This window comes from Prionailurus bengalensis, chromosome A1, assembly GCF_016509475.1.
Source record: "Prionailurus bengalensis isolate Pbe53 chromosome A1, Fcat_Pben_1.1_paternal_pri, whole genome shotgun sequence".
NCBI classification, from domain to species: Eukaryota; Metazoa; Chordata; class Mammalia; order Carnivora; family Felidae; genus Prionailurus; species Prionailurus bengalensis.
In genome coordinates this window covers 181514037-181531716 of record NC_057343.1, presented here as the reverse complement: position 1 = coordinate 181531716, position 17680 = coordinate 181514037, and the positions used below count along the sequence as shown (strand labels likewise).

General features: G+C 36.5%; 1 protein-coding gene across 1 annotated transcript in view; it reads left to right on the top strand.

Annotated features, from left to right (window-relative positions):
- Nucleotides 1–16126, top strand: part of RARS1 (arginyl-tRNA synthetase 1) — a 39171-nt gene extending 23045 nt beyond the window's left edge. The window contains exons 9-16 of the mRNA XM_043596294.1: nucleotides 1069–1198; nucleotides 2000–2104; nucleotides 3561–3739; nucleotides 4263–4372; nucleotides 9333–9438; nucleotides 14465–14637; nucleotides 14776–15023; nucleotides 15906–16126. Of these exons, the coding sequence (XP_043452229.1) occupies nucleotides 1069–1198; nucleotides 2000–2104; nucleotides 3561–3739; nucleotides 4263–4372; nucleotides 9333–9438; nucleotides 14465–14637; nucleotides 14776–15023; nucleotides 15906–16015 (1161 nt within the window). The 3' untranslated portion in view covers nucleotides 16016–16126. The remainder of the gene's footprint in view (nucleotides 1–1068; nucleotides 1199–1999; nucleotides 2105–3560; nucleotides 3740–4262; nucleotides 4373–9332; nucleotides 9439–14464; nucleotides 14638–14775; nucleotides 15024–15905) is intronic.
- The last annotated feature ends 1554 nt before the right edge of the window (nucleotides 16127–17680 follow it).

The following is a 17680-nucleotide window of genomic DNA, read 5'->3' as shown; positions in this document are numbered from 1 at the left end:
TGTAGTCAACTTTCTTTGACTTTGTGATGTCCATATACAGACATTTATTACACCATTTGTGAATGTAATACAATTTTTGTATTAATGTTTTGCATTTCATTATCAGCTCTTTTGTGTTACTATATTTTTTTGTTGGATTGATGTGCTAAAATTTATGTTAATCCCCATTGTTGGGGTGTTTTTGGAGTACTTTTATCCATTCAGTAAACAACTTTTGAACATAGAAGTTTTTTCTCTTTTTAAAATTATTTTCTTACGATAGACAACTTCCCAAGAACAGGATTACTATGACAAAAAGTAAACATTAAAAGTAAAACAAAAATATTCGTGTGTTTTTGCTTTGTTTTATAGGATGTGTCTCAGTATTTTCTAATGAAAAAATTGAAAACAAAATATTTACCGATGTGAGACTGGTAAATTACATAACTAATGTTATAATCTATTGGAATTTTGTGTTCTGGATATAATGAGGCTAAATTCAAAAGGCACAGTAAAAGAAAAGCCATATATAGTCAGGCTTTTTAAAACACATAGGCATGTATTTGCAAAGAAATGTCTAGAGTTATGCACCAAAGCATTATCCCTGTTTAGGTTGGGGTGGGATAGACAATTTTTTTTTTTTAATAGTAAATGTGTTTCTTTCAAAATAGAAATAAAACTATGACAGCAGTTTTATTTTTAATTACAAAAAAAGTAATTACTCATTCAGAACCACATCCAGGATGGAAAATGGAGCACGGAAAATTCAGCCCATCTGTTAGCTATTCTTTATTACTCTTAAACCATTGCTGTGAAGAATGATTTTATGACTTGGAAAAGTGGAGGTAGCACTGTGGTGAGAATTTTGTATTTTCAAGAAAAATTATTTCAAAGAAATAATAGGGCTCTTTGGCACATTGATTTGTAACTGTACTGTTGGCTGTTGAGAGCATCTGTTCTGTTTCTGTCCAGGTGTTGTAAATTTCCACTTCCTCACTTTTGGTGTTTTTGTTTTAGAAACACTCTGTATCTAGAAATACAAAGCTGGCTCTTTTAACATTACTTTTTTTTTTTTTTTTTTAAACACAGGAATCCAAGAAAAGATTTGATACCGAGGAGGAATTTAAGAAGCGAGCATACCAATGTGTAGTTCTGCTCCAGAGTAAAAATCCAGATATTATAAAAGCTTGGAAGCTTATCTGTGATGTCTCCCGCCAAGGTGAGTTCTTGGCTTTGTTCATTTCATCCAAAAGATATATTGTATGTAGTTTTCTTGAGTCTTTTACTCAATTGACCTTTAATGACGTGTTAAACTTTCAAAGACTGCCAAATGGATTTTTTTCTTCAAATATTTTCTGACACTGAAACAGCTATTAAGAAAGTATATTAAGATAGGCAACTGCAGATTTTAACTTCCTTAGGAGAAAAAATTAATTGGGAAAAGTTCGCAAACAATTTCAGGTTTTCAAGCTTGACAAAGTAATTTTAAGGTCACTTTGAAGAATATATGGATAAGAATAGCCAAAAAAGAATGGTAGTGATAGCTATTTTGCAGCACTAGTTTGTAAAATGTTTTATAATGCTGCCATAGGTAGTATTTGCATCACTGATGCATGGCTAGACAGGTAGATGGAACAATTTAGGAAAAACTATAAGAAAATTCAGTAAATATTAGATCTCCAAAGAGGAAAGTTCTTTTTCTTTGCATTTACATTTTATAAAGGTAGAGTTTTAAAAGTTATACAAGAAGTACATGTTTCTTGTAGAACAAAATGTGGGCAAGGAAAAAGAAAATAAAAATTACAGTTCCACTGACTATTATTTTGATGAGTGTCTTTCCATATTCTTTCCACGTTTTCAAAATGGCAGTATATATATAATGTTCTATACCATACATTTTTAATGTGATTAAATTTAACCTTCCAGATGTTGTAGTTAAATAATATATTTTAATGTTAAATGCATGTCTCCTGTTTGTTTAAATTCTTAGACATTTTATTTGGTGAAATTTTTTTCCTAGAGTTTAATAAAATCTATGATGCATTGGACATCTCTTTAATAGAGAGGGGGGAGTCCTTCTATCAAGATAGGATGAATGATATTGTAAAGGAATTCGAAGATAGAGGTAGGCACTTTACTTTTTTTTAACTTCATTATGGAAATTTTCAAATAGGTCAAAGTGGACACAACATTCTCTTTTTCAATCAATAGCTTTTTTTTCAGTCTGCACATTATGTTTGTTTAATATATATCTTACATTCTGTATAGCCAAAGGGCCTCCCACCCCCCATTTTTCTCTTTTGTTATTGAAGAAACTGGGCCATTTGTCTAAGAGTATTTCCCATATAATATTTAACAGTTCCTCCATCTGTGTCTTCTAAAGAGGCTTGATTAAATTGTTTGTTTGTTTCTTTCTTTTAAGTTTGTTTATTTATTTTGTGAGAGAGAGAGAGAGGGAATCCCAAGCAGGCTCTGCACTGTCAGTGCAGATATGGGGCCCAAACTCCCAAAACACAAGAACATGTCCAAAACCAAGAGTCGACGCTTAGCCAACTGAGCCAATAAAGGCGCCCCATGGCTTGATTAAATTCTGGTTTAGGTTTTCTTTTTTTGTTTTTTGTTTTTTTTTTTGTTTTGTTTTGTTTATTTGCAAGCATTCCAATAATGTCAGGTTGGCTCTCTTTAGGTTAAGATGGATTAGTGGGCTCAGGTGTTGTCAGCCTGATCTAGCCACAGATTTCCCTGTTAGCCTCTTCCCTGTTGTTTTTAGCAGCTATCGTGATTTTGATGCATTACTTCATTACAGGTTGAAAAATGGTAGTATTCTGTTGTTCTTTCTCTGTTACCTTGAATTCTCCTTTGTAGAATGATGCCTCATAATTATTTTGGTTATCCTGAAGTACAGTTCAAGATAAGTAGTGTAAATGCTTGATTCTTTTCAATTATCAATTTCAGAATAATAAATTAGTTTCTTAGCATGATCCAGATACAACTGAGTTGTTTTTAGCATTATTATAAATGGGGTTTATTCCATTCTACATTTTGAAATCATTTGCCTTTATTATACCTTTTAATAATCACTGTCTCATTTTTTGGCTAATGGTAGCTTCCTCAAATTGGCTTTCCTATTTTTTGTCTTTTTCTTGAGCCCTACGGTCTCTCTAGTCTTTGCTAGTTTACTTGCTTTCAGGTACACAACATTCTAGGATTATTGTACATTTCCTGCCTTAGATCTAGAATCAGCCAATCTCGTATCTCCAAGAAAGCCTGGCTCCTTGAGTGGGAAATGGTATTTATTAATCACAATCTGTGGCCTAGGGATTATACTTTTAAGGTAATAAAATTTTAAGGACGTTTTTAGGAGCCAAATGTAGTGAGAATCCAGAAAACTGCCAGGTATCTCACCTCTGCCCTGAGGAAATCATGTGCTGCCCAGACAATAGCTATTTTCCCAGACTCCTAGTAGGTCATAGAAAATAAAATGTGATTTCTTGAGCTCTCTGGTAAATATCTTATAATGGCTCATACTTTATATTCCTTCAGGGTTCTTTTAACATTATTAATGAAGATTTCTTTCCTAGGATTTGTGCAAGTGGATGATGGCAGAAAGATTGTGTTTGTCCCAGGATGTTCTGTACCATTAACCATAGTAAAATCAGATGGAGGTTACACTTATGATACATCTGACCTGGCTGCTATTAAACAAAGACTATTTGAGGAAAAAGCAGATATGATTATCTATGTAGTGGACAGTGGACAAGTGAGTTTGCAGATTTGTTTATGTTCTTACATGGTCTGATTGGAACTGAGACAGTATGGCGAGGTTTGTGGCATTTAGCACATAGAAGTCTTCCAAAGACTAAAGATCAGAACTTTGCTGTAACAGAGAAAAAACCGGGTTTGGATTTGACCACATCGGAATATATTTCCCAGCTTTTCCGCTTTTCTCCATCAACTGGTGATTACTTTCCTGAACATCAGTGACCATTCCTATCTGAAAGGGGGTTGTGAGACCTAAAATATAACTGAAATTTTTGCACAATGAACCTACTATTAATTCAGCCACTTTAAAAACCTTTGAACATAGAAAGTAACAGTCCTGCTTTACCTGTTTCTCATATATTGGGAATAAAGATGATCTTATTTATAATTATAATTATGCTTGCCTTCTAAAATTTGTGAGATTTAAACTTTACAAATCTTTATCGCTACATACAGAGCTTTAAGTCACTTTTTTGTTATTAGAAAGTTTAGCAGATAACTTTCTATTTGTTTCTTTGTAGTCTGTGCACTTCCAGACAATATTTGGTGCTGCTCAAATGATTGGTTGGTATGACCCTAAAGTAACTCGAGTGTTTCATGCTGGATTTGGTGTGGTGCTGGGTGAAGACAAGTAAGTCTGGAAAGTCTGAGTATTAATAACATACACAACCCCCAGATTTACTTGCAAAAGGCTATGTTTCATTAGATATTAAATTAGAATTAAAGTTCATAATTTTTCTCAGTCTGCAGATGCTGCCAGCTGAGCTTTTTTGTACCTATGTCTTATTGCTATTAGAGAATGTAGCCTTTTAGGGAGATTTGTAAAGAGTTGAATGAAAACCACACTAGATTTAACAGATTTTAAGAGGGTTTCCATTTGCACAGATCTAAATTGTAAAGTTGATCACACTACCTCCTCAGATTTCAAGAAAATACTCAACAGTATATTTCAAGCATTTTGTAATTGTCTTTTTCTTTCACAGTTAAACACCTAAATAGGTATACGTTTATTGAGATTCCAATTGAGTTTTAAAATTGAGCTTTCATTTTTATGTTTATCTCAAAAATAATAAGTTTGAGACCTGCATGTTAATATTCATACATCCAGTTTTTGTTTTCCAATCTTTTCCCCGCATTCTGTACAATGTTTATGAAATAAAAGATAAATACAAGCAAATATAGATAATCACCAACTCAAAGGCATAAAATTTTTTAGCATCTTGTATTCAGTAATATCCTACGGTCACTAAGCTATTTAACATCATGTCTTTTAAAATCTGTGGCATTTTAGCCACCTGGGTGGCTCAGTCAGTTAAACGTCCCAACTTCACCTCAGGTCATGATCTTGCGGTTCGTGGGTTTGAGCCCCGCATCAGGCTCTGTGCTGACAGCTCAGAGCCTGGAGCCTGCTTCAGATTCCATGTCTCCCTCTCTCTGCCCCTTACCCGCTCACACTCTGTCTCTCTCTCTCAAAAATAAACAAACATTAAAAAATAAAAAATTTTTTTAAAAATCTGTGGCACTTTAGATTTAGTGATCCAGCCCAAATGTCATTACACCGAAGTGGTAATGCTTTTAAAAACCACATGAAGTAGCTCAAGATGCTTGGCTAGCCAATGTACAAAAGCCTTAATGAAGTTTACAACAATTAGACTAGATGTGTGAGGTATTTTAGCTAGAGTACGTGGAAATCAACATCACTTTTTAAATTTTTTTAATGTTTTATTTATTTTTGAGAGGGAGCATGAGCAGAGAGGGGCAGAGAGAGAGAAGGAGACTTAGAATCTAATGCAGACTCTGAGCTGTCAGCACAGAGACAGATGTGGGGCTCAAACTCATGAACCATGAGATGACCCAAACTGAAGTCATATGTTCATTGATTGAGCCAGCCAGGTGCCCCAGCATCAAACATTTTTAAATTATAATTTAAGTTACACTCTTGTGTAGAGCTGCACTTTTTTGGAATCAAAAGACACTAGGTCCTCATTTTGGTGTCGTGGTCCTAAAAAAGTGCTTGAAAATCAGACGATGTGTTGAGTATTGGTTATAGTATCTTAGTTTATTAACTGTTGGTTTTTTGGACTTGTATTTATTTATTTTTTACTTTTATTTTTTAAATGTTTTTATTTATTTTTGACACAGAGAGAGACAGAGCATGAGCAGGGGAGGGGCAGAGAAAGAGGGAGACACAGAATCTGAAGCAGGCTCCAGGCTCTGAGCTGTCAGCACAGAGCCCGACGCGGGGCTCAAACTCAGACTGTGAGATCATGACCCGAGCTGAAGTCGGATGCTTAACCGGCTGAGCCACCCAGGCGCCCCTGGACTGATATTTAGATGATTTTTCTCACAGTTGGGTGAAATTATCAAATTTACTTTTATACCTGTATTTCTCACAAGTACTCATATTTTGGCAATTAACTTGATCACATAATGGCTAAGAGGTTTTTTCCATGATTTTTTTGTTGTTTCATATTTCTGCACTCTCACCGTTACGTAATTATGGCATCCTGCACCATTAAAGAGAAAAATAATTTTAATGATAGTTAACTAGTGGCAGCGTACCATATTTTAAATATTTACATTGAAATGCTCACAGATTCTGCCATCTGCTTTTTAGTGGAATTTTCTGTTTTAAAGCTTTTTACAATAGTTTGTCCTTTTATTTAAACATCTTCCTCTTATTTTTTGGACACCTGTTTATTGAGCACATATGAATGGCATTGTCTGGATGCTCCAGTGTGTACACAAAGATAATAGAATGTGGACTTTACACTAAGGAGCCTGTCTTGTGAAGCAGAGCAGTTCCCTGGGGAGACTGTTAAACTATACATGCCAGCCCCACCAGGGAAGTTATTGACTTACTACGTACTAAAGTAGGTGTTAGGCATTTTTTAAAAAACTCTTGATGTTCAGGTATGGATTCCTTCTATTAGAACCACTAGTCTGAGCAGTAAACCAGCACCAAAAAAATGCAGAAAAATTCAAGGCAGGTGTATATAGGCAGTAAAGGAAAAGACCATTTATTGTAGAGATGTTATAGGAAGGTCTCCCTTAGCATTTTGGCATCTCTTTTGATGGCTATCATTTCATCAGACAGAAGATTTGGAAGTTGCTGAATAGTCAAACAGTAGGGGATGGCGTAAGGAAAGCCACAGAAGTATTTAATGTATTTGTAGGATAGTAAGTTTTAATACTATAATCAAGAAGGAGATCCTTTCTAAGGTAATGCTGAAAATACAACTTTAATGGGAAATACCATGATTATTTTGGTAGGCTTTGTGTTGACTAGAAAAACATGCTTCATTTGTAGTACCATTTCTGCATTTGAAGAATTTTTTTTATGATTTTATTTTTGATAATGTGGAGTTCAGACAACCCCAAGATCAAGAGTCGCATGTTCAACTGAATAAGCCAGCCAAGGTGATCACAAAGAATTTTTATTTATTTTTATTTAATGTTTATTTATTTTTGAGAGAGACAGCACAAGCAGGGGAGGAGCAGAGAGAGAGGAAGAGAGAGAATCCCAAGCAGGCTCCCCACTGTCAGCATGGAGTCCAACATAGGCCTTGAGCCCATGAACCGTGAGATCATGATCTGAGCCAAAGTCAGATGCTCAGTCAGCTGAGCCAGCCAGGCACCCTCCCCAAAGAATTTTTTAAAAAGAGAAAATTAGAGGTGCCTGGCTAGCTCAGTTGGTGGAACATACAACTCTTGATCTCAGAGTCATGAGTTTGAGCCCCACATTAGGTATGGAGATAACTTAATAAAAAAGAAAATTATATACTCAGTGTTGTACAAACTTCTGTTTAATAGGTATAATCCAATTTTTGTTGAAGTAAGCCCAACGTGGGGCTTGAACTCATGACCTGAGATCAAGTCCCATGCTCTACCAACTGAGCCAGCCAATTGTCCCAGTAAAATCCAGTTTTTGTAAAATGCTTTTAAGTGTACCATTGCCCAGGACAGTGTCTGTCAAAGCTGTTGTCACATTCTCAGAGATTCTGATTTCAGTGGTATGAATGGAGCCCTGACATCCTGTGTTTAAGCTCTTCAGCTGATTTGTACAGAGCTGGTTGCTACTCAACAGGTGGGGTTATTATCTAGAGAAATAAAAATGAGATTCCAATTAAGAATTTGCTTAGAAATGAACTACTGGGACCTCATCAAAATAAAAATCTTCTGCACAGCAAAGGAAACAGTCAGCAAAACTAAAAGGCAAGCAACGGAATGGGAGAAGATATTTGCAAATGACATATCAGATAAAGGGTTAGTATCCAAAATCTATAAAGAACTTATCAAACTCAACACCTAAAAAACAAATAATCCAGTGAAGAAATGGGCAAAAGACATCAATAAGACATTTCTCCAAAGAAGACATCCAGATGGCCAACTGATACACGAAAAAAATGCTCAATATCACTCATCATCTGGGAAATACAAACCAAAACCACAATAAGATACCACCTCACACCTGTTAGAATGGCTAACATTAACAACTCAGGCAACAACAGATGTTGGCCAGGATGCGGAGAAAGAGGATCTCTTTTGCATTGTTGGTGGGAATGCAAGCTGGTGCAGCCACTCTGGAAAACAGTATGGAGGTTCCTCAAAAAATAAAAATAGAGCTACCCTATGACCCAGCAATTGCACTACTAGGTATTTATCTAAAGGGCATAGGAGTGCTGTTTCAAAGGGACACATGCACCCCAATGTTTACAGCAGCACTATCGACAATAGCCAAAGTATGGAAAGAGTCCAAATGTCTGTTGATGGATGAATGGATAAAGATGTGGTGTGTGTATATATACATACATATACATATATATATATATATATATATATATATATACACACACACACACACACACAATGGAATATTACTCAGCAATCAAAAGGAATGAGATCTTGCCATTTGCAACTATGTGGATGGAACTAGAGGGTATTATGCTAAGTGAAATTAGAGAAGAAAAATATATGACTTCACTCATGAGGACTTTAAGAGACAAAACAGATGAACATAAGGGAAGGGAAGCAAAAATAATACAAAAACAGGGAGGGGGACAAAAACATAAGAGACTCTTAAATACGGAGAACAAACAGGGTTACTGGAGGGGTTGTGGGAGGGTGAGCTAAATGGGTAAGGGGCATTAAGGAATCTCCTGGAATCATTGTTGCATTATATGCTAACTAACTTTGATATAAATTTTAAAAATAAATAAAAGTTAAAAAAATGAATTTGCTTAGTTCCCAGACAGTTCTAGAATCAAACATGTATCTTATTAATTTTTCTGAGAAGGCAAAATAAGCCAAACTTGATGTTGAGGAAAATGAACAAATGTCTTCTCTATTTCCCTTTTAGGGAATGTATTATAGGTCAACATGTAGAGAATGCTATGGGGAGCCTAAAGCATAGAATGCTTTGATTTGAGGACTATAAGATGAAAGATAATTGAAAGTACCACTCTTTCTTTCAGCATTCTCCCCGGTTGCCAGGTGGAATGAGACATTGTCAAAACGTCATTTTCAAAGATTTCTAAGTTGTAAATTCTGTTTCAAAATCTACTTAACTGGGACTCTTACATTTTTTTTAGGAAGAAGTTTAAAACACGTTCAGGTGAAACAGTGCGTCTCATAGACCTTCTAGAAGAAGGACTAAAACGATCCATGGACAAATTGAAGGAAAAAGAAAGAGACAAGGTAATCTAAAGCCTTGTTGGCATATTGTGTACCATGTGCTGTGTTGTGATTTTTTTTTGAGAGAGAACTGGGGAGGATTAGAAAATCCACGTAAGCTTATATTACTCAGATTTTATTGCACAGTAAGTTTGCTTCATTATTGAGTTTGAAAATACAGTTCTTGGCTACTACAAAAGGCTATGACCTTTTCCTGCTGTTACTGTGGCGTATATCTCTGCTTCTTGGCATTTCTCCTGTCACAACTTTGAATGAATGATTGGAAAATATTGCAAACTAAAGGGTTAGATTCTGCAGCCTACATTAGGGAGGTCAAGGATTGAGAGTCAAAGGGTTTTGTGTCTTTTACTCTTCAGTAAGTCAAGTGATATAAGGGAATGGATGGAACTACTATAAACAGAAGAGTACAATTACAGAAGAAGTAGAATAGGATGTTAGTCCTGGCCTAGGCAGGATGTAGATGTACCATTACTCCATTGTAAGGTTAGGGTTGGCTTTGCCTAACTTTATTAAAAATTGCCAAAGAGAGTATTGTAACCATTATATACTCCCACCACTAATATTTGATTGTTCCATTTGCCCCATATCTTTACCAACACTTGATTTGTCAGTCTTTTATCCTTTCTGTTGAATTCAGTGGCATCTCACTGTGGTTAATATTTGCATTTCTCTGATGAGTAGTAATGTTGATTGCCTTTTTTAATGCTTATTGACTATTTATATATCTTTCATGAGGGGTCTTTTCAAGTCCTTTACCCATTGTTTGTTGTATTTATATCTATTCACATATTTACTCTTTCCTGTGCACTTCTTCCTTGAGGATCTCCTTTTAATACTTTTTTTGTAGTGCAAGTTTGCTGGTGATGAATTCTGTTGGCATTTGTCTGAGAACATCTTTATATTGCCTGTAGTTTTGAACGATCTGTTTTTTTAAATGTTCATTTTTGGAAGAGAGAGTGTGAGTTGGGGAGGGGCAGAGAGAGGGGGAGACAGAGGATCTGAAGCTGACTCTGCACTGCCAACAGAGAGCCCGATGAGGGACTTGAACTCACAGACTGAGATTGTGACCTGAGCCGAAGTCGGCCGCTTAACCACTGAGCCACCCAGGCACCCCTGAACAGTATTTTGATTGAGTGTAGAATTGTAGTCCCATAGCTCTTTCAGCATTTTAAAGGTGGCATTCCATTGTCTTTTAGCTTCTTTAGTTTCTTTTCAATATCACTTATCTCATTGCTCCTTTGAAGGTAGTGTATCTTTTTTTCAGACTACTTTTACTGTTTTTCTTAGGCTTTGTTTTGGTACTTAGACTAAATGAATGCCTAAGTATGGTTTGAGGGTTTTTGCCGGTGAGGCGTGTGGAGTGTACTTATCCTGCTTGGGAGGTGCTGAGCTTCCTAAATCTGTAGGTTGTGTTCTTTCATCAGTTTAGAATTTTCAGCCCTGTCTCTTAAATTATTTCATCTTTGCTCCATTCTGTACTCCCCAGAATTCTAAGTACTTATATAATGTGTTAGAATTTTTCACTGTGTGTCCTATATGTCTCTCACACCTGCTTTTTAAAAACTAAGTAATCACCCCCAGTGTGGAGATCAGACTTCAAACCCCAAGATCAAGAGTCATATGCTTTACTGACTGAGCCAGCCAGGTGCCCCTCTGCTTTTTCTTCCCCATGCTTTTTCTCCCTCTGCTTCATTTTGAATCTTTTCTACATTGTTTTGCCCCTTTCCTCTAATTTTTTGAGTATTTCGATTGTAGTTTTCTTTAAGGTTTTCATTTTTTTTTTAATTTTAATAATGTATTTTATTTAACCCAACATATCTAAAATATTACCAACATACAATCTACCTCTACTTATTTTAGACTATTTCCATTTTTTTATTTTTTATTTTTTAAAATTTACATCCAAATTAGTTAGCATATAGTGAAACAATGATTTCAGGAATAGATTCCTTAATGCCCCTTACCCATTTAGCCCATCCCCCCTCCCACAACCCCTCCAGTAACCCTCAGTTTGTTCTCCATATTTATGAGTCTCTTTTGTTTTGTTCCCCTCCCTGTTTTTATATTATTTTTATTTCCCTTCCCTTATGTTCATCTGTTTTGTCTCTTAAAGTCCTCATATGATGGGGCGCCTGGGTGGCGCAGTCGGTTAAGCGTCCGACTTCAGCCAGGTCACGATCTCGTGGTCCGTGAGTTCGAGCCCCGCGTCGGGCTCTGGGCTGATGGCTCGGAGCCTGGAGCCTGTTTCCGATTCTGTATCTCCCTCTCTCTCTGCCCCTCCCCCGTTCATGCTCTGTCTCTCTCTGTCCCAAAAATAAATAAAAAATGTTGAAAAAAAAAATTTAAAAAAAGTCCTCGTATGAGTGAAGTCGTATGATTTTTGTCTTTCTCTGACTAATTTCACTTAGCATAATACCCTCCAGTTCCATCCACGTAGTTGCAAATGGCAAGATTTCATTCTTTTTGATTGCTGAGTAATACTCCAGTGTGTGTGTGTGTGTGTGTGTGTATATACATACCACATCTTCTTTATCCATTCATCCATTGATGGACATTTGGGCTCCTTCCGTACTTTGGCTATTGTTGATAGTGCTTCTGTAAGCATTGGAGGGCATGTGTCCCTTCAACACAGCATACCTGTATCCCTTGGATAAATACCTAGTAGTGCAGTTGCTAGGTCGTAGGGTAGTTCTATTTTTAGTTTTTTGAGGAACCTCCATACTGTTTTCCAGAGTGGCTGCACGAGCTTGCATTCCCATTTTAGCTTTTCATTTTTGAAATAATATTAGGCATATAAAAATTACAAAATAGTGCAAAGAATTGCTATGTTAGCTTCCCCAAATAACAATACTTTATGTATCCATAGTATAATTATGGAATCAGGATACTAACTAGTGATATAACACTAGTTAATAGTCTACAGACCTTATTTAAGTTTACCATTTGTCTCATGCATGTTGTTTTTCCAGTCTGGGGTCCAGTTCGGGATCACCCATTATAGTTGGTTGTCATGTCTTTTTAATGTCTTCATTTTTATTTATTACTTTTTTTCAAATTTATTTTAGAGAGAGAGGGTGTGAGCAGGGGAGAGGGGCAGAAGGAGAGAAAGAGAATCCCAAGCAGGCTCCACACCCAGCATGGAGCCTGACATGGGGCTGGATCCCATGACCCTGGGATCATGACCTGAGCCCAACTCAAGAGTCAGATGCTTAACCAAGCCACCCAGGTGCTCCTGTAATTAGTATTTTTAAATATCTTTTTATTTTAAGCAGTTCCAGATTTTAAAGTTGCTTTTGTCTTTTTTGTTTCTGTTGTCTTGTTGGTCCTCTTCCCACCCATTGGTTTTCAGTCATAGCAACTGGCTTTTTTATTAAGCTGCCTTCCCCCCCCCGCCGCAAACTGGATGCTGGATGTTGTGAATGCAAAATTATAACGGTTTTGGATAATGTCATCTTCCTCCAACAACCAATTAAGTTTTTTTCTGGCAGATGGCATACCAGCTGGTGATCTTAATTCTGTCGGTCTTGGTCTGGAGCTTTGTTAGGGTTGAATGAAGCATTTCAGTTTTATCTTTACTATTAGGGTACGGTTCTTTTTGGTAAAATATGGCCCTTCTAGTTTCACCAGGTAATTCACTAGTGCCCTTCTCCCTTGCTCCTTCTGGGACTCCCCGGCCTCACACAGCTGCTGAAATCTCTGCTCAGTTCTTCAACTACCAGTTTTCTCTTTCCTGCTGGGTTTTTTGGGAGTCCTGCCTTGTTAATGCCAGCCATTGGATGGTTTGAAAGAAGGTGTTCAGTTTTTCACTCCTCTTTGTTATCTTGGTGATTTTCTCCTCACTCTTTTGGAAGCCCCAAACTCTGAATTCCCTCTTCTTACCCCAGTAAGACCACTTCTTTCTGCTTGGCTTTTGTTCCCTTCTGTCACTACCACATGGTGATTTAGACAGTGCCCTAGGGGAAAAGGTCAGGTAAATGTGAGACTTAACTTCTTGTGTTTTCCTTCTCCCAAAGATTATATATAGCCCCTCAAACTTTGCTTATATTGATGTTCTCTAGTGACTTCATATAGTTGCTTCCTATGATTTATCCAACTTTTAAATAGTTGCTTTTGGTATAAGGGTTAGTCTACTATAGACAACTCCATTGTGTCTAGAAAAGAACCTTAATCACTTGTGGCCTAATAGTGCTTTAGAATGCATGGCTAAATATTAACAATACAATAATGCACGAGTTCTTCCTCCTACTCCTGACACCCTGTCTTTTTAATTCCAGTGTAATTAACATACAGTGTTACATTAGTTTCTGGCATATAGCATAGTGACTCAGCAGTTCTATACATTACTCAGTGCTCATCAGGATAAGCGTACTCTTAATCCCCTTCACCTGTTTCACCCATCTCCCTACCCACCTCCCCTCTGGTAATCACCAGTTTGTTCTGTATATTTAAGGGTCAGTTTTTTTGTCTTCTTTTTCTCTGATCATTTGTTTCTCAAATCCTATGAGTGAAATTACATACTATTTGTCTTTCTCTGACTTGTTTCACTTAGCATTATTCCCTCTAGATCCATCCATGTTATTTCATTCTTTTCAATGGCTGAGTAATTCCATTATCTATATATACCATATCTTATTTATCCATTCTATTGTGACACCCTGTTTTAATTTCAATTAATTTCCCGACCCTAAGTTTTTTTCTAGTTTGCTATGTTACTTTATTTTCTATAAGCTACTTCAGAATCTTTATGGAATGAAGTGGATATAAACTAATTATTGGTGCTTTCTATTTCGTATCTGCTGAATACATTGGGGGGAAAGTATTCAAGCAGACACTTCATATTTTATAAATCTCATAGAAAAACATTTTGTTATGCAGAGCTGATGAGTTATATTTTCATTATTCCTTTTATAGATTGGCCCATGTTTCCTCAGTGTCGATATTTATTAAAGTTTACTTTGTCTGCCTTAGCACCAGGACAAAGGCAGCGTTCAGTAAGCTATGAAGTTTTTGTTTGTTTGTTTTCCAAAAGGTCTTAACTGCAGAGGAATTAAAGGCTGCTCAGACATCCGTTGCTTATGGTTGTATCAAATATGCAGATCTTTCTCATAACCGGTTGAATGACTACATATTCTCCTTTGACAAAATGTTGGATGACAGAGGAAACACAGCTGCTTACTTGTTGTATGCCTTCACTAGAATCCGGTATTTGTACAACATTGTTCTATTTTGAATCAGTTGATAGGATTTTTAATTTACATCAGTCATTTCTTATTACATATTTCTGAGTGGAGAAGGATGTGCCTAACAAAAGAAAATGATGGCTGTTTCCTGATTTTTCAGGTCTATTGCACGTCTGGCCAATATTGATGAAGAGATGCTCCAGAAAGCAGCTCAAGAGACCAAGATCATTTTGGACCATGAAAAGGAATGGAAACTAGGCCGGTGCATTTTACGATTCCCTGAGATTCTCCAGAAGATTTTAGATGACTTACTTCTTCACACTCTTTGTGATTATATCTATGAGCTGGCAACTACTTTCACAGAATTCTATGATAGCTGCTATTGTGTGGAAAAGGATCGACAAACTGGTAAGTGTCGTATTCGGTGGTCATATTGAGGACGGGGCACTAGCAAGGCATTTATTTGAATTGGGTGTGGATGGATGGTTTTCAACTTGTTTTATTTATGGAACACCCCCCCCCGCTCCCCACCCCTCCTAGATTTTCTTCCCAACTATACACTGGTCATTATCATATATAACAGACAAAATTCAACTAGATCTAATAAAAGCATAAATGGAATTCTCATTCCACACAAAGTAGTTTTCCCCACCCTCAGGCACATGCATGGAACCAACCATAGAACTCCAAAGAAAACAATTGGAAGACCACTAGGAATAGGACATTTCCAATGAAAGCAATGTTACTGAGGGTCCCAGAATGAGTCTTTGGGAGTTTTTGACAATGGAAACTGCCTTTGGGAGAAAAGTGGTATCTTTTCTTACCTTAGGCTTTCTGCTAGCTTCTGTTACAGTTACTGAAGTAGACTGAAGTGATTTGTTACAGGGCAAGTAGGTGTTTTTGAGAGTCATGCCTGAGAATTGAAATTTCATTAGGAAAAACAATCTCACCATTATCCTGAAATTAAAGTTTATAGTTATTTCAAACTATGAGGCCTAAGATAAAACTCTGAAAGAATTTTAGAAGAAAGATAAAATTTATCATTCTAATCATTGTAGAACTTGTATCCCCTTATCAGAAACAGATTTCTTGAACAGAAACATCTTTCTTGAATTGTCTGTATTTTAACCTTGGATTGTCTGTATTTTAATGTGAAGGTAATTCTAGTTAAAGTCCCAAAACATGGGTTAGGCTATTCACCTTTCAGTAAAATACAGAAGTAATACAGATTCTTTAGTAATGGTTTTCAAGAAGACAAATTAATCTTTTTTTTTTTTTCTATTTTCTCAGGTCAAGTGTTGAAAGTAAACATGTGGCGTATGCTGCTGTGTGAAGCAGTAGCTGCTGTTATGGCCAAGGCGTTCGATATCCTGGGAATAAAACCTGTCCAAAGAATGTAATCCTTCTTAGGTTTGAACACTGTGTGTTTTTACCAGAAATAGCCATTTAACACTGCTTTTTTACAATCATGTGGATACAAAAATAAGTAAAGGAAATTTGTCAGCTGTCTACATAACTTGTGCTTTTTTTCTAACAACTGGGCCTTTGAAAAGAAAAACATAACTTTCATAAATACGTTTATTTCTGCTGACCATTAAACCAAAATTACTTAGTGGGGCCATGGAGAAGAGGGTTTATTGTGTGGCTTAGGGAGTGTTTATTGGTTTGGCTGGGATGTGTTTTCATTCATTTTAATTTGATAAGCAGTCCCATTTATTGAGCTCTACTATAGACCCCAGGAACTAAATTTACACACCTTTATTGCCCCATTTATTATTTATTCTGTTGTTCTGTCGTAACATTTTCCCTGTTTAGCAAGTGACAAAACTGAGGCTTCACAGAAATAAGTATCTTCCCCTGTATTGCTCAGGAAGAAAACCAAGATTCATATCTATGTATGTCTGACTCCTAAATTTAACTTCTTTTCTGTTTTAGTAAAAGATGACATTGGCACTATAACAAACCTGGATTCAGGGGAAGGTCAGGAAACTTAACAGCCTGGTATTTTTTCAGAAGCTTACTCTTCACATCTTGTTAGTTATGTGCCAATTATAGTCACAAAGGAAGCTGGAAAACTTGAATATCTAAGCAAAGGAGAACACTTGCCATGATTTCCTTAAATGAGTCAAGATTCATCTCCCAGACATGTTGTATTGTTTCACTCCAAGAAATTGGAGTTGTGAAAAGATAAGGTGGAGATTTCTCCCGGCACTAAGGGTAGTCAGGGAAGGTGCGTGGGGGAGGGGGGTAGTAATAGTGATTATTGGGTCAGCAGTTAATTTAATTTGCCAGCACAAAGATTAGATTAAAATTCATGTAAAGAACTTAACGTAATATTTGGGAAAACAAATGGTTAATGAACATGAACTGTACCATGCTGTTTCCAAAGGTCTCCAAAGGAACCCGAGATGATTTTAATGAGTTGTAACAATAACTACAATTTACAAACAAATGGGTATGTAAAAGTTTGAGGTGTTCACATTAGATCACTACTATTTCCTCTAGCAAACATGGAAGCTAAACAGTTTCCTCTTAGCCTGGTATCTGCAAAGAGAAAAACTACTGTAGTATTGAGTCCATTGGTTAGAAGATCCGGGAGTTTTATGGGTGCAAAACAGGATTCAGTGAGATAGGAGGAACTAATGAAAGACTGGGGAGTGTGTTAAATTAACCAGAGGTCATGATTAGTTCATATGCTGGCAAGTCAGTTTTCTGCTTCCTGAGATAGTAACTATGTGGTTATTTCATCTTGAAAACATTGTCTTACCAGAAATTATAAATATCATTAGGTGATAGGTAATATCAGAAACTTCTCCTGGGGCACCTAGGTGAGTCAGGTCATGCATGATCTCACGGCTCTTGAGTGAGCATAGAGCCCTGCTTCAGACCCTCTGTCACCCCCTCTCTCTGCCCCTTCCTGGCTCTTGCTCACCCTCTCTCAAAAATAAACATTAAAAATTTTTTTTAAAACAGTAAGAAACTTATTTAGAAAATAATAGAGCTCTGATTAGCTTGTTTTTAATATGCCGGTCTTTGGGAGAAAATGGGACTGTCAGGAAACAAAG